The sequence below is a fragment of the Primulina huaijiensis genome, chromosome 14 (genome assembly GCF_012295235.1).
Source record: "Primulina huaijiensis isolate GDHJ02 chromosome 14, ASM1229523v2, whole genome shotgun sequence".
Lineage (NCBI taxonomy): Eukaryota > Viridiplantae > Streptophyta > Magnoliopsida > Lamiales > Gesneriaceae > Primulina > Primulina huaijiensis.
Genome location: NC_133319.1, coordinates 1,162,246 through 1,187,247, shown reverse-complemented (window position 1 = coordinate 1,187,247; position 25,002 = coordinate 1,162,246). Strand labels below are relative to the sequence as shown.

At 33.2% G+C, this 25,002-nt stretch overlaps 4 protein-coding genes across 4 annotated transcripts; 3 read left to right on the top strand and 1 right to left on the bottom strand.

Moving 5' to 3' along the window:
- The first annotated feature begins 142 nt into the window (after nt 1-142).
- Nucleotides 143-4,480, top strand: LOC140956650 (calcium-dependent lipid-binding protein-like). Its single transcript, XM_073413493.1, has 11 exons — nt 143-497; nt 726-827; nt 1,018-1,068; nt 1,252-1,372; nt 1,660-1,781; nt 1,932-2,030; nt 2,217-2,297; nt 2,406-2,491; nt 2,594-2,819; nt 3,345-3,509; nt 3,784-4,480. The coding sequence occupies exons 1-11, from the start codon at nt 393-395 to the stop codon at nt 4,153-4,155; spliced, it is 1,530 nt and encodes a 509-aa protein (XP_073269594.1). The 5' UTR covers nt 143-392; the 3' UTR covers nt 4,156-4,480.
- A 1,047-nt stretch (nt 4,481-5,527) lies between these two features.
- LOC140956685 (probable carboxylesterase 8) lies at nt 5,528-6,807 on the top strand. The gene has a single exon (XM_073413531.1). It carries the CDS (start codon nt 5,601-5,603, stop codon nt 6,660-6,662), a length of 1,062 nt encoding a protein of 353 aa, XP_073269632.1. The 5' UTR covers nt 5,528-5,600; the 3' UTR covers nt 6,663-6,807.
- Nucleotides 6,808-9,058: 2,251 nt separating this feature from the next.
- Nucleotides 9,059-13,004, bottom strand: LOC140956726 (gibberellin 20 oxidase 1-D-like). Its single transcript, XM_073413585.1, has 3 exons — nt 10,109-13,004; nt 9,666-9,987; nt 9,059-9,461 (listed from the first exon to the last, which is right to left on the bottom strand). The coding sequence occupies exons 1-3, from the start codon at nt 10,606-10,608 to the stop codon at nt 9,204-9,206; spliced, it is 1,080 nt and encodes a 359-aa protein (XP_073269686.1). The 5' UTR covers nt 10,609-13,004; the 3' UTR covers nt 9,059-9,203.
- A 4,448-nt stretch (nt 13,005-17,452) lies between these two features.
- On the top strand, nt 17,453-22,194 carry LOC140957704 (agamous-like MADS-box protein MADS3). The gene is made up of 8 exons (XM_073415055.1): nt 17,453-17,759; nt 19,312-19,390; nt 19,556-19,617; nt 20,636-20,735; nt 20,960-21,001; nt 21,219-21,281; nt 21,524-21,663; nt 21,975-22,194. Exons 1-8 carry the CDS (start codon nt 17,578-17,580, stop codon nt 22,060-22,062), a joined length of 756 nt encoding a protein of 251 aa, XP_073271156.1. The 5' UTR covers nt 17,453-17,577; the 3' UTR covers nt 22,063-22,194.
- The last annotated feature ends 2,808 nt before the right edge of the window (nt 22,195-25,002 follow it).

The following is a 25,002-nucleotide window of genomic DNA, read 5'->3' as shown; positions in this document are numbered from 1 at the left end:
CCGCCCCTGATTGCACCCCAAAAAATATGAAAGGTTTTACGCAGAAAAAAACTTAAAAAAACAATAATAAAATAACAAACTTAAATTAGTAATAAAAAAGGTACATAGATCAGTCACTAATGCGATCAAGGCCATAATTTTCCGTAATGCAACTCATTGGCTCATTTTTACATCTATATTTTCATTCACGCCATCTTCATCGTTTCCTTTACTCTAGTAGATCACATCTCGCGGATGTAATGGTGTGATCATGTCAGAGATTTTGATCTCAGATTGACAGTTTTTTGCATCATTAATTAGTTTCCAATGCGGTAATGCCATTGCTGGTTGTTGTAACGTGCGAGTGTGTGTGAATTCATATTGATCGGGTCTTCGAAATATAAAAAAGATCAATGGGTTTGATATCGGGAATGTTTATGGGCTTTCTCTTCGGGATCGCGTTGATGGCTGGTTTGCGGGAAATGATGCGCTACCGTGGCAGAAAGCGTATTACCAAGGTTCTGTTTGAGTCGCGCTATAATAAAATTTATAAGTGTTTTGGAGGCTTGCAATGCTTTCATTTTCATGAATTTTTTCCCAATTCATGAGCAGAATGCACAGTTTTTTGTCGATTGAACTGAATTTTCATATAATGCACGTGATTTGTTGAGCAGAGAAAATCCGTTGCATGCAATGGTATACTGACTGTATTTGAATTTTTTTCATTTTCGGGTCTGTGTGGACAGGCAGCTGATATTAAATTACTCAGCTCACTGAACAGGGATGATCTTATAAAAATCTGTGGTGAAAACTTACCAGAATGGATATCTTTTCCTGTTTTTGAGCAGGTTAGAATATTTATGCCTTTTCTTATGACATACTTGCCAAATATGTATTTCTTTGCTTCCCTAATATTAGCTTTCGGGTTTTCACTTCATGAAATTTGTTTACATAAAAATGTTCATCCTTCTCCTTCTTGGGTATGTAGAATTGATAGTTTTTTTTATTCAACTTATCTAGCTCAGCTTATTCTTTTAGGTTAAATGGATGAACAAACAACTGAACAAAATATGGCCGTTTGTTGCTGATGTAAGTTCTCTTGTTTCCATAATAAGCCAGGAGTTGATTAGTACTTATTAGTTATTTTCACGATCCCTTCATTCCAATATGTACGAAAACTTTGATTTCATCGTGATGTTGGCCACTTGAGTTTTACAGTCTACGAGATTGTTTTATTCACATCGCGGTATTTGTTGGTGGCTTTTTGGTCAGGCTGCTGAGGCTGTCATCAAAGAATCTGTTGAACCCTTGTTGGAAGAATATCGACCCCCAGGAATTACTTCCTTGAAGTTCAGCAAGCTGTCTCTTGGAACCGTGGCTCCAAAAATTGAAGGTCCCAATATATAGGACAAAGTTTTAATATACCGTGTGTAAAGTTTTATTTTATCCTCTTTGACGGCTTTAATCACTGGCCAGAGCTTACATTCTTCCTGTTTGCCTTTGTTTTTAACTTTTAAGTGTTACTTGATTATTGTTCTGTTATGGAAGTTCCATTCTCTAATCAACCTGTTGGGCTTTTCATCTAACGAACTTTGTCTTGACGCTTTTCCCTATTGATTGTCTTATTTATGACCTATGTTTCTTTCCTTCAATTTATTTAAATTGTTTTACATGACACAGGGATTCGTGTCCAGAGCCTTAAACAAGGTCAAATCATCATGGATATCGACCTCCGATGGGGTGGTGATCCGGATATCAGTCTGGCTGTTGAGGCTGCACTTGTTGCTTCCATACCCATTCAGGTTGGGAAGCCAACTGCACAACAGAAAACTTATGTTTTCTTGCTTCTGTAGCAATTTTTTTGCTGTAAATTATATTTTTCCCGCTGTTATTTATGCATTTGTTGGATGATGAACTTAACACAGCACATTCCTTTTGTGTGTCATTTTCAGTTGAAGGATCTTCAAGTTTTTACTGTAGTTCGTGCTATTTTCCAACTTGCAGATGAAATTCCTTGCATCTCCGCAGTTGTCATCGCTCTGCTTGCTGAGGTAAACGTTTAGATTGCAAATCAGCTATCTCACAGTTGTCTAGGTTCAAATAGATATAGAAGTCGCTAATCAAGTTATGCAAAATAGTACACGACACTTTATTTTTCAATTATCTTTGTTTTTCCACATCCTTTCTTTTTTGGCATGATTAAATAAATAATATGATTTGTGCTTCATGTTATTCAGCCAAAGCCACGGATTGATTATACTTTGAAAGCTGTCGGTGGAAGTTTAACCGCAATTCCCGGTCTTTCAGACATGATAGATGTAAGTTTTGTATATTTTTGTCGGCGAGTTTTTTCATTTTACCTGGACTGATTATGTTTTTCTGTTCTTTTGTTTTTTTCTTGTGTTTATTTTGTTTTTTCCTGTAAGGATACCGTTAATTCTATCATAACAGATATGCTACAATGGCCCCACAGAATTGTTGTTCCTATTGGTGGCATACCTGTGGATACCAGGTGAATCTTTCTGCCAATTTTACTCTGAACATTCGTTTCATATTCTTGGATTGGCTTGGTACAATCAGCAGAGTTTTTAATGTTTATTCTGAATCTTTGCAGTGAGTTGGAGCTTAAGCCAGTGGGGAAGGTTACAGTAACTGTCATGAAGGCAAACGAACTGAAAAACAAGGAGTTGATTGGAAAATCTGATCCCTATGTTGTTGTGTACGTCCGTCCATTGTTTAAAGTCAAAACTAAGGTTATAGAAAACAACCTGAATCCTGTCTGGAATCAGACATTTGAGCTAATCGCCGAAGACAAGGAGACCCAATCGCTAATCGTTGAGGTTTTAACCTCTCTGCTTTAAACTTCTCTCCAAATCATAGATTCTTAAGATTGATCATGCCAAACTCCTTGGTTTTGGGGAAGCAAGATAGAAATTATGAGGAATGCAGGATGTAGTGAAATTATTGAAATTCATGCATGGTTGAGTATTAAATAATTTCATCCTCGAAATTTTTTTTAATCTGTAACCTGCATGTATCTATATATATGACATTTATGTTTGGATGTTCAACGAGCAGCTGTTATACATCATTTCTTTCTTAGCGCAGTGATAAACCTTGAGCTCCTGTATTTTGCAGGGTGAGGGGGAAAAGGGTTGGGGATATTCAATGATGCTAACTTTTCATTATTATTTTTTTCTCGATCTGAAATATTAGTCACAAATTATCTAAGAAAATTTTGGATTGTTCATCAGCTTCTGTATTCCTTTGAACTCCTCTTCAGTGTATGTTGCTGTTTTATTGTCTGGAAAGCTGCATTAAGTGAATGCCAATTCTTGTTTTTTTATCCTGTATTTCACGAATAGGTTTTTGATGAAGACATTGGGCAAGACAAGCGATTGGGTATTGCGAAGTTACCTTTAGCAGAGCTGGAAGCGGATACAGCAAAAGAGAATGAATTAAGACTGCTACCATCTCTTGATATGCTTAAAATTAAAGATAAGAAGGATAGAGGGACAGTTACTATTCAGGTAAGCACTTTGTAATTCGGACAGAAAAATCCGGCAGATTGGTTCTACAAGAAATTATAAGCATTCATTCTCTACTTTATGAAAAAGATTAACCCAGTTTGTTAGATAAATCCATTATATGCTCTTATAAATATGATAAAGGGCCGTGGAAAAGGTGTGAATAACTTTACAAGAATGTGTAATGGATTTTGGTTGAACTCTATTTAAAACAAGAATAAATGCGGTAATTGCTAGCAGCGCAGTGTTCTTACCGAGTAGTGGCTCAACTTTTCAGGTGTCATATCATGAATTTAACAAGGAAGAGCAGCTAGCTGCCCTTGAAGATGAGAAAAAAACCTTGGAAGCAAGAAAGAAACTTAAAGAAGATGGAGTCATAGGGAGCACTATGGATGCCCTGGATGACGCGGCCTCTATAGTCGGTTCGGGAGTTGGGATGGTGGGCGCGGGTATTGGTACCGGAGTGGGACTTGTGGGAAGTGGTTTGGGTGCTGGAGCTGGTATTGTTGGTAGCGGATTCGGTGCTGTTGGTAGCGGCCTTACCAAAGCTGGAAAATTCATGGGCTTTGGCGGGTCTAAGAGAAGTGGATCCACCACGCCAGTTAACTCTATCCAAGAAAATGAAGGAGCAAAGCCTCTACAGACTTGATTATGTACGTGAGTCAAGCAAGCTGTGCGGATTTATTATGTCATTACTTCGCAGTCTCTGCACGAAGCTCGTTCTGATTAGTTTCATGATTCTCATTTTTCTTGATTGCGTTTTCCATATGCGATGAAAGCATCTGTTCGTTCTTCTGTTCTTTGGTAGAATTTTTTCGGTATAGAGAGTTTTAACTACTCTGTGTGGCTTTATTAGGAAATGTTGCTCGATTCTCTGATCCTTGCTTTTAAACAAAAGAGATCAAGCAAGAACCTTTTCCCAAAACATTCTCTTAAATCCGCAATGCAACTAATATGTTTTGAAGTTTCCTTATGTTGCCTTAGACATGAATCTCAAATTCTTTAGCTTGTTGGAATGGAAAAATTCAATTCAAATTATTAGTTTCAGTAATAATTGTGTGAACTTTCAAATGACATCAAATCAAATTCTTCTCTAAATCAAATTCATTTTTTTCAAATGAATTTTTTTTCTTCAATCCAAACGTAATCTTAGTTATTTATCAACAATAGCATCCACGATAATATATTAGTTTGACTACATATTTTTTACTTTAACAATAATATNTTATAAATTTTATTTTATAATTTTAAAAAATAGTTTGTAATTATTATTTTTAAAGAAATAAAATATTAAGATATTTGAATTGGGCGTGATGTTTATAAAAATTTTTTTTTGGGAATTTTGTATTATAGATAGATTGATTTTTTTTTGACATGACAATGATGACAGGATAAGAACTATAACAAAAAATCTCGTGCACTGTTGATGTCCTTAGTAATTTATCATAATACAATCAATAATAGAACATTACAATTATTATGATTAACTTTTAAGCATATATAAATACAAACAACTCCACAATACTATCACTTGTAATGTAAAAATGATGTGAACAATTTCTTTTATTATTTCAAATTTAATTATTTAATGTGAATTATTGAAAGTGAATATAATAAATATCTTCAAAAAAATCCAATAAGGTTGCCTTCTTGAAATAAATCCCCGACATATAAAGATGCAATCATATATTGTTGTATCTTAGATTTATAGCCTCAAAATATATTCAACCACTAAAGAAACTAAAACATGTTCCATTGAATTTTTTTTGATAGAAAACATGAAATAAAATATCATAGTTCAATTACCATCATCCTTATTCATTACACTGAATATAAGTGACTTTTGTATGCCGGCCTAGTCATATTTCTTAGTAAAGAAAGCAAATCTTTTTAATTTGTATATCTCTATTTTCATGAGAAATGATAGAAGACAAACCAGAATAGGAAACAAACTTTTCACATTAACTCCCAGTAACTCAAAGTATGATCAGTTCTCACGTCTCTTTATGAAGGAATGTTCAAATTGTACACGAGAAAATTGGGGCCAATAGCTGCCAACCACCACACTCACCTCGTACCTTCAGCCTTCTCTATATGATGACCATTGCTTCAAAGTCTATCTTTAATCTTCTTCGTCTCCTTTGGCTCCAAATTTTCAAACAAACAACAATGTCCTCTGAGCAACAGACTGCTCCGACACTTCCGTCCATGAAAGACGCCTACAAATTCCTAAAACTAGTCCCGAACCCCGACGGTACACTCACCAGGCCCGATATTCCAAGCGTCCCCACATCTCCCGACCAGACCCTCTACAGAGACATACCTCTCAACCCGAAAAATGCAACCTTCATTCGACTCTATCGCCCCTCCGCCGCTCCTCCAAACTCCAAATTACCCATCGTTGTTTACTTTCATGGAGGAGGGTTTGTGATTGTCAGCGCCACGTCCAGCTTTATTCACGAATTCTGTACTGAAATCGCGGAGCAGGCCTCTGCCCTCGTCGCGTCTCTTGAGTACCGTCTCGCGCCGGAGCATCGTCTGCCGGCGGCGTATGAAGATGGGGTCGAAGCCATCTCGTGGGTCAAGACCCAAGCAACAATAGATGGGGAAGACGGTGCGTGTGAGCCTTGGATGAAACAGTACGCCGATTTTTCTCGGGTTTTCGTGATGGGCGGCAGCGCAGGCGGGAATCTGGTGTACCACGCGTGTCTCCGCGCGCTTGATCTCGATTTACAGCCACTCAAAATCGTAGCGCTGGTGATGAACCAGCCCTTCTTCGGTGGGATACGAAGGACTGAATCGGAGCTCAAGTTCTTCGACAATCACGTCATTCCTCTGCACGCGACCGATCTGCTGTGGTCACTGGCACTGCCGGAAGATACCGACCGAGGGCACGAGTATTGTGATCCAACGACAAAAGGGTCATCCGATGGGAACATCGGACGGCTGCCGGTGTGTCTGGTGAGAGGGTACGCCGGAGACCCGTTGATCGATAAACAGAAGGAATTCGCGAAGATGCTGGATTCACGTGGGGTGCACGTGATAGGACAGTGGATCGATGGAGGGCACCATGGCGTGGAGATATATGATCCCGTCGTTGCTCGGGCACTCTACCATGATTTTAAGGACTTTATTTGCTCTTTTCAAGCCGCATAATTTCCTTCCAAAATATTATTTGTAAATTTATTGATCGAAGCAACCTTTGGACATGTACTAATAGTAATAACTAATAAATCGTTGAAAGTTTAAATATGGCTAGTAACCTGTATCTTTCTTGAAACAAATGGCTGTTTGAACTAAATAAAACAAGAGGGAGGGGCTTGCATTTGTTGGATTTGAAATATTTAAGGGTTTGGTTCTAAACAAAGTATAATTAATTAAAAGAAAAATATTCATATTGTCATAAAAATACTGGTGTAATACATTCCAACTAATTTGGTGCAATGTTTATGTTTATTAATCGAGGGATACGCTTATCTATGTAATAAGTTGGTATCTTTGAATTGTTGAATAGATATGTCAAAACTGGCTGACCCCGACACACAGTTTCATGCTGAAAATTATCAATCCAATTCACCTTATTAAGGTGACGGAAGGACCTAGTCAATTTTATGTGTAATTTGAGGGATTGAGTGGATTGACATGCAACCCACCGGCATTCCTAGCCCTCTTTTTTTACGTCTCTATTTTTATGTGACGATTCCATATTTTAAGAACTCCACCAATTTATGATTTAAGTTTCAATAATAATTTTATGCAGCAATGAATGAAAGTTTAAACCTAGTTAATTAAGAAAGAAAATGAAAGTAGATCAATAATTTTAGTATTGGCCCAAAGCCCAAAATATAAAAATCCTGAAAAAAATTAAGCCCAAATTTACTAAAACTAGGCCCGATAAAGTATCCATTAGCAGCCCAGCCCGACGGCTGTACAATGCTTCATGTCACCACAAAATAAAATAAAATTACTTTTTATTAGTTAGTAATTTAAAATGACATTACAGATTTTAAAAATATGAAATGAAATCACTAATTAATAAAAAAAAGTGAAACAATTTCAAGTTTTCACATTTTCAACTCGAGATAGCACTTTGTCAATTATACTAAGGAAATAATTTATTTTTTTATTTTTATTTTTATTTTTTCAGTTTGAACCATTTTTTGCTACCTATAAGGTATAGATGCAGTCAAATTTACTCTTTTAACATTTAGATTTTTTTTTTCTCGAAAATTTATAAAAATGTTATTATTTACAAAACATTCTAATTTAAGAACAATTAATATTTCAGTTAAAATTAAATTTAAAATTTTAATGAAAGTATTATTTTAACAATTTATTAACATTATTATCCTCACTACTCCCAATGAATTGTTCACTATATTATCTGTCCATGTTTTCACAATTTGGAATTATTATGCCTTTTCCAACAGCTCAAATTTGTTTCATCGTATGATGACAACAAAATAAACACATTTAGCCGCATCACATTGACCCTTGTGCAATATTAAATCGATTAAAAAGATTTAATTCTGTCGTATTCTAATTTAGGAATATTACAAGAAAAAAAAATTGAGTCAAATTTACATTTAAAAAAAATTAAATGCAAAATTTTGAACTTTATTTTATTTTAATCGTATTTGTCTATATACTTAGGCACTACGTGAAAAATGATCACGAGTTTCCATATAAAATATGATCCACATGTATAATGGGTAAATCTACGAGTAAATAGAATATATTTTTTAAAATAAAAAATATGAAATATTGAGATTTAAACTTAATTAATTATAAAAAAACAATCGGACCCCGTATTAATCTCAATTATTACTCGATAATGTGACAAAGCAGTTTCTTGTTTTATTACAATTGGATTGGAACTTGAAAATTTTGATACAGCTTGATTTGATTGGCATCTTGTTCGCATATCACAATGGAATCTTCACAAAATCCAACATTAAATATATAATTATTTAATTACGATTAGTTAAACTCTATCAAGCTATGGATTAGTGGACTGTTGCCATCGAGTTATTCTTTTAAGTTCTTTGTCACTTAGCTCCGTCTTCAAATAATTATGTAATTTAAAAAATGTGCTGGGTGTAATAATTTCAAAAATGATTGAATTATATCGTTATCATCAATTATAATTTTTGTTAAAACTAGATATGTTCGATATTATAAATTATAGAACAAAAATGATATTCCTTTTTCAATTAGTTCATCCTAAAACATCCCATTATGCAACTGGTTGAGACTTATTCTTATTAATCTAGAATAGTTAGGCCGAAAATTAGCATCAATGTGTCATTAATTAGATGCCCATTTTTTAAAATTCCCGATTTTATTAAGAGATTACTTCAACAAGAAGATTAAACTTCTTGTATGTAACGTTTTGTATGTATATATGTATATTATTATGTCAGCTTGACGTCTTTTTGTGTAAAAGCTAGTGAGGGTTCACTGTCAAATCTTTAACGAAGAAAAGTATTGTCGAAATCTCTAACTTGCTGGATTTTCTTTAATTCATGGATTTATTTTAAAAAAAAGTTATTATTGATGAACAAAATTGTTGAAAATCTCAAAATACAGACGACTGTGCACAAATTTGCTTATTGCATGGCTTGCATTGTTTAATTTTCTACAATCGATCCTCCTTTTACCTCTAAACTAAAGCCGACTAACCATACCCTTGTTCCATTAATTAACACCTAACCATGTCACAAAAGCTTGGAGAGTTTTCATGTCAGCCCGGTAATGTTTCTGCGTAAATTCGAGTAGAAGCTGCCACGTGAAATCTGGATAGTTTCTTGGGTTTTCTTCATCCACCAGTTGTTCTGGAGGGCTCACGATTTTGTTCATTCTTGGGCAGAGGAAGAATGCGAGAGATTTTCTTGGGTGTCTACTGTTTACTACAGCTCTGTGCAAGCAGCTCTTGTAGATCCCATTTGATAGAGCCTGCAAGATTTCATTCGTTAGTTTAAACAAAAACATAAAACGTACGTACACCTCATTTTTAGATGATGCATCAAATTATTTAGAAAAATATTTGATCGAAATCGAAGATATAAAAACTTTCCACACTCGTATATTAGCAACATGGAGTCCATGACAATGATTTCAACCAGCACTTAAAAACATATAATGCATTTTTTAACTTACCATGAACGTGTCTCCGATGTTGACGACAAAAGCTTGGGGATTTGGAGGTATGGAATGCCATTTTTCATCGACAAACACTTCGAGTCCACCAACTTCATCCTGATGAAGAATTGTGAGAGAAGTAGGATCGCAATGGGGCCCTGTCCCGAGCGCAAGATCAGGTTGTTGACAAGGAGGATAATAGTTCATCCTCATTATCGAATCATTTCCTTCAAAGAATTCTCGAAAATAACTTGGTCCAACTCCAAGGCTCATTCCAAGAAGCTCCATAACATTTAGAGAAAGATTACTCATGGCATCACAATACTTCTGGCTCACCCTCCTGAGAAACATTAATCAAACATGCATCAATGTATATTTACACACACAACAAACTACGGAAGTTTTTACACACACACACACACACAAGTATATAGGCTTTTTTGGGGGGATTGGATGAGTACCCAAATGTCACGTAATCTTCGCCCATTAACTCCAAGAAATAGCTTTGAGTGATGTGGGAGAGATGAGAATCTGCACTATAACGAAAAGATAGCGTCTCTTTCCATGGAAGTTTTGACGAGAATCTGTTGGTGAAGCTACTAGCATAGCCGCAATGGTCCCCTGGTTTTCTTAAAGCTTTTTGTTTCTCCTCTAGAGGTTTTCTAAAAAAGAAATCTATGCCTTTATGAGCTTCTTCAATGAGCTTCAATTCAATGCCATGGTTTATGACAAGAAAGAATCCATGCTTTCGACAGGCTTGATCGACTAGTCTAGCAGCGTTAGATACAGCCTCCGGATCACCGGACAGAAATCCTCCCAAATCTATGGGCGGCACATCAAGTATAGGAGGGGGCTCAGAACACGGTTTTTCGTGATTGGGCCATACGAATTGTGGTGGTATGTGTGATTGGTGTTGCAAGATTGATGCATCAAAGATAAAGGGTTTACCTTCAAATTGCATTATGTCTTACAAAGTTAATTGTTTTTTATGTTAAGACGTGGATGCTGAAGAGAGAAAAAGTGCGTAAACTTTATAGTGAATTGGAGGGAAATGAAGGGAAAAAAGACATGAAAAGAGTTGTAAAAAAAAATTGGTTGAGAAATGCAAGTTGGAAGAAAAGTCAAGGATGTTCATTAATAAACTAATGTTGGAATCTTATATTTTGTAGTCATTCTTGCGTCATTTAACAAATGATTGGAAGTTAAACGAATTAGTACTGTTACTTGATGTACCTTTGTTTAAAAGATTGCCAAGATTTGACGACACCTTTTATACAAAAATTCTTACCTCAATCATACGTAAGAATGTAACCTCTGTTTTTCCCAGAAAATAAGAGACGTGCGACTAAGGTTGAATGTAGATATTTATATTCTATGATGCACAAGTGTTCAAGATTTGGTTTCTTAAAAGTGTTTATATAGGGCCCTTTTTCTATTTCTCCCATTTTTAATCGAATTCATAATCTTAAGAAATAGGCAAGAAATTCATGCAATGGACACGATATAGGAGGAGAATTTAAACTTTTCGAAACCGGGGAGCAGAAGAAATCCACGAGAAATCCTCGGTGCACATTCTGCTTTGGGGAAATGACCAATAAAGTAGATCCAATGGTGGTGGAGTGAAAAGGGATGTCTTATGCTATAAAGATAAGCAATTTGGAGCAATGAAAATATGCAAAAATGCAGAATCACATCACATCACATCATGCAGAAGAAGAATAGAGTAAAACAAAACTTTAGCTTTAGTGCAGACATCGAGTAAACATATAAAAGAGAGGGGGGGCCTAACCTGTGCTTAGTTATATGTTGGATCTGTCAAAACACAACTCAGTACGTGCAGCAGCGGCGTGTTTACGCACAACGTTCATTATAACGGTTATTATTATTCGATTCCAGTTCTTAGGAGCAGAATTATATATGTAAGTGCACATGACACTGTAAGCATCAGAACTGCAGCAACAGTCAGTGCCAAACAAAAACTAGATTTTAACCAATCAGTTGCTTGAGAAAAATTATAGGTCAATACAATCACCAACCAGCAGGTTCAATACCCTGTAATTCTAATGCTCATACAATGAAGATCAATCGTAAATATACTACCAAGATCAACAATTTTGTGGAAGTTAAACATGTCACATCAAAGGTGAAAAGAGACAATCGACACTCCTTTTCTTTTAACAAGTTCAGTCAAGTAACCAACCAAACTATTTGCAAAAGTATACACCTTCGTTAACTCTTACAAGACCAAGCGCTAAAAAAACGCAGCAAACAGACAGTGCACTTTCCCAGCATAAAAACAACAATCAACCAGATTTCATAAAGAACTATTTAGAAATACGCACGTAGAGGTACCATGGACCATGCAAGTGTCTGCTTAGCTGCCGCTAACAGGAAGGCAATAGCAGTGATATTGTTTTGTGGGGCAGCTGTGGAATGGCGTAGTGTAGATGATCCCATTTATAGTGAAAAAATAATCAAATTTCATGTTTAATATTCCCTGTAAGTGTTAGTATTTTTCTCCAAAACATATTATGGCTGCTTTTTGATCGAAGGATTTCATGGACTTGGATTCTCACAACTAATCTACTCAAATCATATTCAATCTAAACTAATTTTTTAATCAATCCAATGTATTTCACGTCCTGAACTAATGGAGTCATTTCAAATATGTTCCTCCAAATCCATCTCCCAAATAAAATCTTTCAATCTAAACCCAATATATGGGTTCCTTGATTTGATATCTCACATAACCAAAACTCGGTCACAAACTTAATTGCATGGCTCCACTTTTCACACCTGCATAAGTCTTTGAATTTTGTATCACCGTAACTTTAACTTGAAAGAAAGGTCAATCCTTTCATAGATTTACATCCAAAATAAACAAGCTGACTTTGGGGTAGCAACCAAAGGATTTAGTCAGAATGGGTGGACATGAAAAAATGAAAACACGAGAAAGATACTTTAGAATTATCGAGATTATTGACATATGTGCACACACATATATGTATATATAATCAACCTGCACATCTCAAATAATCTACGAAAGTTCTTAAAAGCACGCCAGGCAAGATCAAATCTCGTGAATTAAATCAAGAAACAAGGAAGAAATAACATTGCATGAAATGGGCAAGAAGGAGAGTTAAGAGTTGTCTCGTTCGACAAGTCAAACGACGGAACGAAGCAAAAGAATAATAAAAAAATCACAGAATTGATGCATGTACAATATCTGTATAGCGGTGGCTGCACGAGATTTCGTCGCCGAACTGGCCGGAAGAGGATGCGGCGGCCTTCTGCAGTCTGCCGTGGATACCAGCTTGCCCTTTATCTGGGCCGTTATAGTACAGGCAGTGCTGTTTGGATAGGCCCAATAGAACCCAAAGAGAACTTGACACCGTCATTTCTCTCAATTAAAAGAAATTAACTTTATTATTACTAAATAATAAAATTTAATTTTTTCACATATTTTATAGATATTCATTATTATAAAATGTAACCGAGGGTGGGTCATTAGCACAATCTTTGCATGAACTAAAAGCAGCTCAGAAGCAACTCAAAGATGTCAACTTTTGTGTAGAGGCCGGAAGGGAGGGCCCTTCTGTTTTTGCGTCCTAAAAGTAGTTCTGTTCACCAATTGGTTAGTATCGAAAAGTCGCATTGCTACATTTCCCGATTACTATTTACAACTGACGGAATGAAACAGTAGGAGCGGGTCAGGCTTTTCGTACGGAAAGAAAGAATAAAATAAAAAAAAACTTTGAAGTTCCAAGAAATGCTTTCGGCTTCCTTTCATTACAACACTATCAGAAAAGTTTGCCCAAACGGTCATCATATCTTTGCAATATCATAAATTTTTTTAGGAAATTTTCTTTTAGCATTTTTTTAAAAATAACACATTACCCATACTATACTTTAAAAAATAATAATTACAAAGGTTTTCAATGCAAATTNATGTAAACAAAAAACAAAAAGAAAGGGAAAAAAATATGGAAAAAGAGCGATAAAAATTCCCATTTAACTCTGATAAAAAAAAAAAAATAATATTCCCACTTAACCACTAAAAATTTTCTTTATTTAGGAAGTGACTTCCACGACAGCGAAGCAATACCCCACTATAGATGGCTGAGTACACGAATATGGCTTATCAACCTTCAATGCAGTGGACAACCACAATACATTTATACACCCCTGATTTTATAAATTTTAATAGTGAAAAATTTTAAAAATAATATTATGTAAAATTCTACAAAAATTTACTTCAAAATTATATTTGGTCAAACTCTTGTTTCCGCATGTTTTCTCCGAATGAAAATTATTTTTTCTGATCCTTGGTTTTTCAAGTCAATGTAATTCCGACCAATAGTTTAATTATTCCTTAGATTTTGAAACATATTCCAACCCTTTGTAGTAAATTTGAGATGTCTAACACGTTGTCCAAGTAAATATGGCATTGCGATTGGGACAAATTGGATATTCTTAATCAGGTGAAATGGTTGCAAAATGTTTTATTTGATTTAAAAAATAACAATGACGATAATAATCAAATGAACATGGTAGGTATGTAAAAAAGGTCATGTTTAATATATATTTAACTAAGTATTCTCGATCGATCGATTGATCATATAACGAGCAGAGATCGTCGTCCTTCTCCGCAAATCAAATTTTCTGGATCCGCTTTCGATTAACCTTCATGAGTCTTATTGATGTTATCCAAAATAATTTTCCTGAATTTTTAAGGGCTGAGAATTAATTTTTACAACCAATTTACATACGACATAATAAAGTTTGTTATTCGCGTTCGGCTCCTTTGGGCAGAATATATTTTAGAGATCCTTAATTTCATGTTGTTTAGCGCATTCGAATTTACTTGATAACTTGTTCGAATAGCTTGTAAAATGATTATGTAAACCTCAGTCTTATAAATTATATTCAATTCTACGTAAAAAATTGTCCATCAAAGCTTGAATTGAAGTTCATTCTCTCATAACCATAACACTAAACTAATTAAGTGGAATATAAAATAAAAACAAAATAGAAAAAAAGATGAAGAAAATGAGATAAAAAATGAGGCTTTTAGGAAATATTATTTTCAGTTAATATTTTTTGACTTGAAAAAAGCAAAGATCACTTTTGATTTCATTAATGGACGATAACCTTGTTTTCTTCATTTCCCCCCAAGTTTTGGAACGAAAATTATTTCCTTTCTTATGCAGAAATTAATTATTTTCTTGAGCAGCAAAATTCTCGAAATATTATCTTTATAAATAGTAAATATATGCAAAATCCACAAGCATGCAGCTTTTAAGTTATTAAAATTTATTTTAGCTTGTAAAATTAAAATTAAAATACATATATTGTTCAAATTCAACTCGAATTCGCCAATTTAAGACGACTTAGTTAACAAAATCCAAGATCACATTTAAATAAAATTTATCTATTACTTCTCCGGTGTAAATTTGGCCTCTTTCCTCCACTAAGCAACACATTTATTAATACAACACTATTTGAAAATATTAAGGCATATCCAAGTACTTGCCATTTATATCTTCAAATCCATATTTTAATAAGTATATATATCAACACAATGATGTTTAATTAGATATTTTATATGTAACATATGTTTTGATTAATTTTTTTTTTGGGTAAAAAAATCCAATGACATGTGTATATATTTATAGTTTATTGTCTTTTTTTTTTTGAAATAAATATTCTAATATGAATTTATATTTATATCCATATACATACTTTATAAAAAAAATTTATATGGAATTCCATATAAAATGAAATATACATGTATATTTATGGAACATTGACAGCTAAACTTGAGCAGCCTTCCTGCACATCCCTGGTGGGTTGGTTTAGCTAGTTTTGATTTCTAGTTGTATTCCTACCTAACATTCTTTTCTATAATTCTATCCAAATTTATTATATCACCGATCGAGTACTTAATTTTTATTGATGGAATATTTGGAACNTTTGGCTCGTCCTTTAGCATTTTCTGCTGTTGTTAGAATTAATATTACGATAAATCAATTATTTCACATAAGTTTGCATAATTCTAACATGTTGCCGACAAAATATATATTCTCTTGCAATATAAAATATATCGTAAACCTATAACATCTATATCTTGATTGTCGTCTACAAGTAGAAGATATAAACAAAGGCATGTAAATAAACGTTAACAGATGTGCATTAAACTCACAGCATTGAACCAAGTACATGCCCACGTGCAAATTAATATTCGAAATACAGCCACGAATGCGGTTGAGTTAAACCTACCCTAAGACACCATTTGCTTCGAAGAGGATCGAGATGATAAATGATATATAATATATGGATGATAAGGACCGCACGTGTGGAAATAAAAAAGGATCATTAAATGCAAACATAAGATAATATCGTAATGCTAGCATCTTATGCCAACACATTTTACGCATTATCTAATCGAGCATGGACAAGAAAAAATAATTGAAATAAAATTGGTGTTGAACTTGAAAACATATTTTTGGATCATTTAATAAAAACTTCACCAACTAATCATTACCATATTTCAATTCCCATATGTAAATTGAGGCATCTTTCATATCAAATAGGGTTCTTTGATGGAATGGGACGAATGACGTCACAATTACCTATGGGTTAGATACCACTATTGACTCATAGAACAACTCAAATGTCTACTGGGGAATTGATGTTGTGCAATCACACATTAAATGTGAAATTAATTTTTAGGCAACTAAAAATTTAATTTTTGGCTTAGAATTAACTACATCTAAGCATGAAAGATATATATTTTTTGCCATAATTGAGATAACTGAATTTCATAATATTAATCTTCATAAGTTTTTAGACAATTTTCTTATTTGTTGGCAAGCCCAAGTCATGAATAAAAATCAAAGTGGTTTTTTTTTTAAAAAAAAGGTTTAAAAGGTCAGAAGTAAAGAATGTGGATTTTAGAATTCGTGATTTTAACTAAAATTTCTCCTCAAAATTGTATATCTTTTCCTTTTCGGTACTTATAAAATACATTTTCCTACAAGAATGATGTACATGGTACATAACACAAATGAAATATCTAACTCCACATTTGAAAAGAAAGAAAATTACCAGCCAAATTAATATATGATTAATCATATTTTGTTTGCAAATGATAAAAAATAAAGCTATACACACACACATGCACCCCTGAAATACCTAACTCAATACTCTCCTTTGAAAAGAAATACAACTAGCTAGGCTCCAGCATTACTAAAACGGCTAAGTACTTGTCAAGTTGAATATCATCAAACATTCTTGTTTTTCATGCAAATATATGAAATCATCCTTAATTTGTGCCCATTCTCACATGGCCAGGCCAACTCGCTTTAAATTTTCAAACCACCATTTACTTTTTCTTGTTTCGTATAAATGCCAATTGTACTGCTCTAATTATATTCCTAGAATGAACAGTAGCCAACAAGTGTACTGTATTATTCAGGAGTTACAAGGAAAAGAGCGCGCGTGAACGTCAGTCTTTACCCAATACAACACTGTCACACGAGAAAGACCGAGTCTTTTACAGAAGAATTAATGGAAAGACAAAGAACACAAGTAAAGTTTTCATCTTCCATAATATGCAAAAAATTGTTGCTAAATGTGAGAAAAAGAAAAGGTGTGAAGATTAAGAAAGAATTATTTGATTACCATTTTCTTGCAAGAGTAAAATCCAGGAACTAAGAGTTCCACGTTTATAAAGAGAAGGAATTTCAGTACGCTTTACTTTATTACATAGATATACAAATACACATACACTCAGACTCGATATTATTATATCCCACCTCCATCTTCCCTCAATTCCTTCTGTTATATATACGTTCACTCGTCACACACAATTTACACAGATTTTTCTTGTAACACGTACTGTGTGAAAAAAGCAACAAACGGAAAAAATATGGGAAGAGGGAGAGTGGAATTGAAGAGAATAGAGAACAAAATTAACAGACAGGTGACATTTTCTAAGAGAAGAAATGGGCTGTTGAAGAAAGCATATGAGCTCTCTGTACTTTGTGATGCTGAGGTTGCCCTAATAATCTTCTCTAGCAGGGGAAAGCTCTATGAATTTGGTAGCAATGGGTATATATACTATATGCATACATATATACAAACATCGTTAACACAGGCATAACTCACATCAGGTTATTATTCTATGTGTGTACATCAAAATATCCATTCATATTATTTACATATATATGATGATTGTGTTGAACTTTGGTTTTCTGGTATGTTTTCGCTTGTTTGATCAAATGGGCTTTCTATAAAATACCTAGAAACTCAAAAGATTGTAAATTTTGTCACAAAAACCTTCACAAAATTAACGAAGAGATAACAAGAACTCCAGATCATGTCAAACTGGAGAACTCCTGTTAAGCTTTTGCGGCCATTTTTCCTGGGTTTTGCTTTATTTCTTTAATTTTGTGTTGAACGTACCGCTTCTATTGTCTTCATCCACTTGTTTGGTTTTTGGAATTATATTTTTGCTTATGGTTTCAAGATTGATGCTTTTTCCTGTAAATCTTCCAATGAGAGATCGACACGTTTCATGGGTTTTCTGAGAATCCCATGGATCAAGAGATCACACTGACGAGGTTCGTTGTGATTGTAAGGTGGTTGTTTAGTTTTACTGATGAGACTTCTCCTTGGACCTCTGTGCAAGATCTAGGGTTTCTCTCTCTCCTCTTTCTCTCTCTGTATTCTCCCCCTTTTTCTTTCCTCCTCAGTTCTTAACATTTAGTAGGGTTACCCAAAAAATGAAGCACTGTTACAGATCCTCTACAGAAAAAAGCTTCAGATGTTCTTCTTTCTTTAAAATCATCAGATTCTAGGGTTGATCTCTTCACAGGATTTTGCCCTTAAATCATGCTCTAGAATTGTATCCAGCATTACATCGAATATGATTATCAACAACAGGCATATTTTTATGATTCCGAATTAATAATTGTTAAGACTGATAATTTGACCTAACTCAACCATAAAAGTTAAATTGAGGATTGTGTCCATATATACGACTCTCATATTTCGGAGAAATATTTATCCCTTTTACTTCTTTTTTTTTCTTCCGTTTATATATGGAATGTGATATTTTTTCATCATTGATGAAAGAATGGGAATGGGGAAGGAGGGCAATTCCGGCGAGGAACCCTCTCTCTCTAGCTATCATTTTCTTTTAATGGAATATTTCACATATTTTTTTTTCTAAGAAGAATATGATTTCTCCTTTTACTTTTAAAAATATAACTTTTATTTCATTCCTCTATATTATATTTCTGCTCCTTTTTCTCGGGAGGGGTGTATGCTCCTGTTATTCTTTCTTCTTTTCTCAGAATTTCTTGTTCCTCGTATGAATTTAGGCAACTTATTCACTCACTGGTTTATGTCACACATTTTAGGATAAATAACCTTTTTTTTTCTGAAGGGAGTTAAAAAGAGAGACATGAAGCTAAATGTTAAAATGGTTTTAGTTTCGTTTTTTCATCTCCTCGCATTGTACAATATGCTTTTGTTTTCTTGCTTCCAGGTCTCTCAATATTTCTCGTATATTAATAATTTAATTTATATTATGTCAGAAAATTAGTCCTTATATCATTAGTAATTTGCGAATATTGAAATAATATCTTATCTTTTGCAGTATCATGAGTACCCTTGAACGCTACCAGCGATGCGGCTTCAATCCTCATGACAATAGCATCGAACCAGTTCAAACACAGGTTTTCTTTAATCTGAACTTTCCTTTATTAATTTAATGCAATTATATTTATTTCTTTATAGTAGAAAACATCTGAGCTAGGTTGATAAATATTTTACATGATTTAACTAATTTCATCATTTCGAAATTCTTGTTTTAATTTATTTTGGGGTGTCAATATATACAGAACTGGTATCAAGAGGTCTCAAAATTAAAGGCCAAGTATGAATCGCTTCAACGGACTCAAAGGTCGTGGCTACGATTCTGTATCTACTATATTTATTTCCCTTTCGAATTTTCTTAGTGTAATTTATCACCATTTTGCCAGTGAGAAATTAAAATGATCCATGAGTTCAATTCTTCATACAATATTAAATGACAGAAGAACAAATTCCATTAAGATTTGAAATTTTTACATAAATCATGATATAATCAATAAATTAATTAATATAGTAAAATACTAAACTAAGATTCAGTATGTGTCATTAATTTTAAGAGGGCCAGAACCTCGATAAGAAAATTTAATGATCTAAAACCTACACAACTGAAACTCCCTTAAGGTGCATGTGCTTTTATCATGTGTATGCATGAAAATATTATTATAAATGAATTATATAGATTAAAATGTGAATATATTTAATCCTTTTTCTTTTTTTAAAATTTTCCAGAATATCTGTATGAAAATTCTTGAAGCTTTTTTTTGACAAGCAAATTCTTAAAGCTTTTGGTGTGCAGTATAGTGATGAAGAAAATAATCATAGTTCTGCTTTTATTATGCTTAAAATGATAATTTGGACATTGATAACTCTTGATTATGTCAGAGAGTAATTTCAGGTGCAGTTAAATAAAAATGACATGTATGGCAAAAAAATCAGTAGCTATTTAGAGTTTGTTAATTAAGAATTGTCTCCCCATTTAGTTCCTAAATATTTTAATTTGCTGTAATATTTTTCGGTTTTGGTCTAGTCTTCCCCTTGTACGTTTTGTTCTATGTAGACAAATCAGGTAGGGGTTTGCCAAACTCCGGTACATTCAATGGTGGTGTTCTGCCGACTTATTAGATAGCAAAGTCTATAGTATATAATAATTAAGTTCTTTTACGCACCCTCCCTAAATTTTTGCAATGCATACAAAACAAAAATTTTCGAAGATATATACTCATTGATGCACATTAAGCAAAACCAAGTACTTAATATAATCGATAATTTTAACTCAATGTATACATATATGTGTGTGGGTGTGTTAACATTTAAATTAAATAATGAAGGCATCTGCTTGGGGAAGATCTTGGGCCATTGAGTGTGAAGGAGTTGCAGAATCTTGAAAAACAACTAGAAGGAGCTCTTGCCCAAGCCAGGCAGAGAAAGGTACTGATTATAATTGCTAGGTGCGCATGCATGCATATACATATAAGCTAAAGATCACGAGTACAATCGCGATGAAATATGTAATTTGATTATTTTCGAATCTAGATCAAGACAAATCATCGATCAAATTACCAATAATAAATAACATACAACAAGAATTATTTATTTATGCAAGTGCACTTAATAATGAGTCCTCTTGTTCTCCTTTCATAAAACATGCGCAGACACAAATTATGCTGGAACAAATGGAAGAGCTTCGCAGAAAGGTGAACCAGCTTGAAAAATTCTCACATAGTTACTCCATTTTCGTGTTTCAAAATCTTAAATTTATTTCTAGTCGATGGATGAACAACTTATAAAGTATTTTCACGCGGGGACAAAATCTATGGCTAGAGATTAATAAATCTGTGGTTCACTAGCGAAATTCCGAAACATCATCTACTACAAGCCAATGTTAACGATAAACTTGACTGATACTTGCAGGAGCGCCAACTAGGAGACATGAACAAGCAGCTTAAGATGAAGGTTTCACAGGAAATGTCATCGGTATATGAAATTTTTCTGGTTACGTTATAAGTAAAATTAATTACGAAAATATCCACATAAGTCAGTTTTCTACGTGCATGAAAAAATTAAACCAAAATTAAACTACAAAAGTATTTTATTAGATATAACTTCTTAAAATATTTTAATTTTTAAATGAAAGTAAGAATAATATAATATTTGGATGTAATATATAATTAACGTATAATAACTCATGCATCGGCTTGCCATTAATGCAATTGCAGCTAGAAGCTGAAGGACAAGGTCTGAGAACACTCCCCTTCCCATGGAACACCGACGCACCCGTAGGAACCAGCAATTGTTTTGTTCAAATTCCGGCATCCAACCCTATGGAAATCGAACAGGAGCCTTTCCTCCAAATAGGGTATATACACATGAGTATATATGTGTGTGCACATACACAGTGGCGGAGCCAGGAATTCGATTATACCCGGGCTAGAATTTTAAACTCTAAAATCCTTTAATATTTTAAATTGATCTACCCGCACTAATATCAAATTTATCCAAAATTATACAAAAATTCACATATAAATTTTTTAAAAAAATTTAGGACCACCCGGGCTAAAGCCGGCCGGGTGACAAGGACTGTGCCTCCGCCCGTGCACATACATATAAACCCTAATTCTATATTTGTTGTAGGCGACGAAACGATGGCCCTTGAACTTTTTCTTATAGGTATCAACACTATAATCTTGGAGAAGCGTCGTCTGTTCGAAGAAACATGGATGTTGACAACAATATTATCCAGGGGTGGACGCTCTAATAAATCTGGTTAATTAATTAATTTTGAATTATTAAAATGTTTGTGGTTATGAATCCCATTTGACTGATTAAATGACTGGAATGTATTTAAGGCTTTATTGTACGTAATTATGATCAAGCAGTATATATATATTTGTCCTAAAAGATCATAAATTTGTTGGGTTGAAATTAATCTTAAATAATTTATTGTATATTTCAAATGTGCATGCGAAACAGGCCGTACCAAATATTTTTGTTTTCCTCTCAAAATTAATAATATCGTCCAATTGAATTAATGCCATAACATGGAATATACATTTAAAAAGGCCAAGAATTAAGTGAAAACAGATGAAATTAATGGTTCACCAGCCAATAAAAACCTAATGTATCAAGAGTAGGCAAACTTTATAATATCGATCATTCTAATTAAGCATACATGACCTTTTGTATCCAAACTGGTGGCGTGTAAACGAAGCGACTCGATTCGAAAAATATTTGATTTGTATTCCCGCTTATCAAATTTGAGCTGAACTCGAGCACAAATTATTTTGTTATATAGTTCGCGCGCCTTAATATTTTATTAATATAATATTATTATATATTAAATATAATGTTATTATATATTAAATATAATACATTTTCAGGCTTTCGTGTACTTATTTTCGAGCAATAGTTCGCGAATATGTTAGAATCTTTTGGGCCAACTCGAACTCGAACTCGAGCTTTCATTCGAAATGAATTCCATGATTTTTTTTTAAAAAAATTCAAAATTCTAATCGAGCTCGAACTCAAAGAATTTTAATCTGAGCCGAATTTGAGCCTTAAATTTTTCGTCATATTCAGCTCGATTCGTTTTTTGTTACATAACTGCAAATTGGTTCACAATTATTATATTATTTTTATAACTAGGGAAAATTGTAGTTTTAGACTTATAAGTTTAGATATTTTGGATTTTTAACTATGCAACCTGTCAAAATTTGAAGTAACTTAGATTTTTTTTTGTCTATTTTTTTCACGAAGCAATTAGATCTACTGAATATTATTTATTTGACACTGACTTTTTCTTAGATGACTAATTATGTTACGAGAAATGAGAATAAAGCCTACAAAGATTGATGTTGCATGACGCTTTGATCAAGATTATCTTTTATAAGCTCGCTATCATTCACTTTTAGGTCGTAGCTATTTTCCAAACAAGCAACGCTTTTGTAATTTGCTTATCGATCATTGAACTCCTATATATTTTCAACCCGCACTTTGATTTTTTTTCCCCGAAAAAATGTTTAAAGACTTACCTCTATCTCAGAAAATGAATAGCTCTATCACTAGACTTGCGGATATTTTTACGGATTGATAATGTTTGTGGCGTGCCAAGTTAAAAAATTCACTATTTCCTATAGATAATACAAGTAATTGCATTTTTTTCATTTGATAATCGGATTGACCTGATACGGAAATTTTCTTACCAATTGAATCAAAAGTTGTTACGCCGGATCATCATTACAAAATATATGAAGTCGAATTCATTTATTAATTTAGAAGAGAAAATTCCAAGAAATATAATTACACATGACAAAAGTAGGTTTGCGTTATATAAAAGAAATCGATGACTTGTTCCACTCGTCCTTGCTAAATTCTCCCCCCTAAGCTCCTTGTTTGCTGTCATTTTCTAAGTAAATTTTGTGTGGGAAAATGCTTACTTTTAATTTATTTATTTTTAATAATGTTTGTTAAACCTTGCAACCTAAATTAATTATGTGATAACCATCGTTATCCTAGGAAATATTGTTAGCCAAGGTTATCGAAATTTTATCTTGGCTATGGTTTTAAGTTTGAAGCACTGGATTGTTATGCTTGAAAGTTACTGCAAAATAAATAAAAGATAAAATTACAATTTTGGTATCATATGTTTGCTTCGTTGCGATTTATGTCATCTATTATTTCAAATTTCAGTTTAGTCATAAATATTTTGATTTTTTTCACCATTTAAATCATTTTTAATTTGGAACGTCAATGTGACACTATAAACGTCAGCGTCGTACACGTGCCATATCAGGGAAAAAAGTTTGGCTACAAAAAAAAAAAAACAAATATAGCATACCAAAAATATAATTTGATAACATAAATGACCAAAATCGCAAAAAGACATATATAATTAGACGAAAACATACAATTTTCCAGAAATAATATATTTCATATATATTTCTTGCCTTTTATTATTTTTAGAAAAAGTCAAAATTTTAGTCCTGTAAGTTGGCCTATTTCGGCTTTTAGTCCTTTAACTTGTCGATGTTTGGTTTTCATCCAATAACTTGAATTTTTTCACTTGAAATCACTAAATCTATCAAATATTGCTTATTTGACTTAAATGATATCCTACATGGTTTGTGTTGCTAGAATAAAGACTATATTATACATATTAAAATCTATATAAGAAAAAATAAAGAGAAACAAGTTTTTTCTTTTCGAAATATTACGTGTCGTTTTGCTTTATTTTTCTTCTTTAAAAGAGGTCATCCGTGGCAAATAAGCAATATTAGACGTGTTTAATGATTTCTAGCATGTGAAAAAAGGACTAAAAGAAAAAAAAATTCAAGTTATTGGATGAATATCAAACATCGTCAAATTACCGGACGAAAACTTAAAATATGCCAAATTACAAAAATTGCAAGACTGGAATTGCAATTTTATTTTTGTTTACCAAAGAAACAAGATGAGATTAATTCGAATCCTTTGATCAAGTACTTACGTACATTTGAGTTGTGGTTCTTTTTCACATAATTAACACTGATTTAAATTTGGAAGTCTCTTTCTGAAATTTTAAGGATTATGCTGTACGCCTTAATATTACTTTCATTTTAATCCAAGTGTTTCTCCAATAAACTAGTTTTTTTTTTTTTTTTTTTTTTTTTTTTTTTTTTTTTTTTTTTTTTTTTTTTTTTTTTTTTTTTTTTTTTTTTTT

Bases quoted from the DNA above. Each gene is read 5' to 3' on its own strand.
- LOC140956650 (XM_073413493.1), top strand. From the start codon at position 393: ATGGGTTTGATATCGGGAATGTTTATGGGCTTTCTCTTCGGGATCGCG. The intron at 2,298-2,405 runs GTAAGTTTTGTA...TTTTCCTGTAAG, and splicing joins GTCTTTCAGACATGATAGAT to GATACCGTTAATTCTATCAT. The intron at 2,492-2,593 runs GTGAATCTTTCT...GAATCTTTGCAG, and splicing joins GGCATACCTGTGGATACCAG to TGAGTTGGAGCTTAAGCCAG.
- LOC140956685 (XM_073413531.1), top strand. From the start codon at position 5,601: ATGATGACCATTGCTTCAAAGTCTATCTTTAATCTTCTTCGTCTCCTT.
- LOC140956726 (XM_073413585.1), bottom strand. From the start codon at position 10,608: ATGCAATTTGAAGGTAAACCCTTTATCTTTGATGCATCAATCTTGCAA. The intron at 9,988-10,108 runs GTACTCATCCAA...AATGTTTCTCAG, and splicing joins GAAGATTACGTGACATTTGG to GAGGGTGAGCCAGAAGTATT. The intron at 9,462-9,665 runs GTAAGTTAAAAA...GAAATCTTGCAG, and splicing joins ACATCGGAGACACGTTCATG to GCTCTATCAAATGGGATCTA.
- LOC140957704 (XM_073415055.1), top strand. From the start codon at position 17,578: ATGGGAAGAGGGAGAGTGGAATTGAAGAGAATAGAGAACAAAATTAAC. The intron at 19,391-19,555 runs GTTTTCTTTAAT...CAATATATACAG, and splicing joins TCGAACCAGTTCAAACACAG to AACTGGTATCAAGAGGTCTC. The intron at 21,002-21,218 runs GTGAACCAGCTT...TGATACTTGCAG, and splicing joins TGGAAGAGCTTCGCAGAAAG to GAGCGCCAACTAGGAGACAT.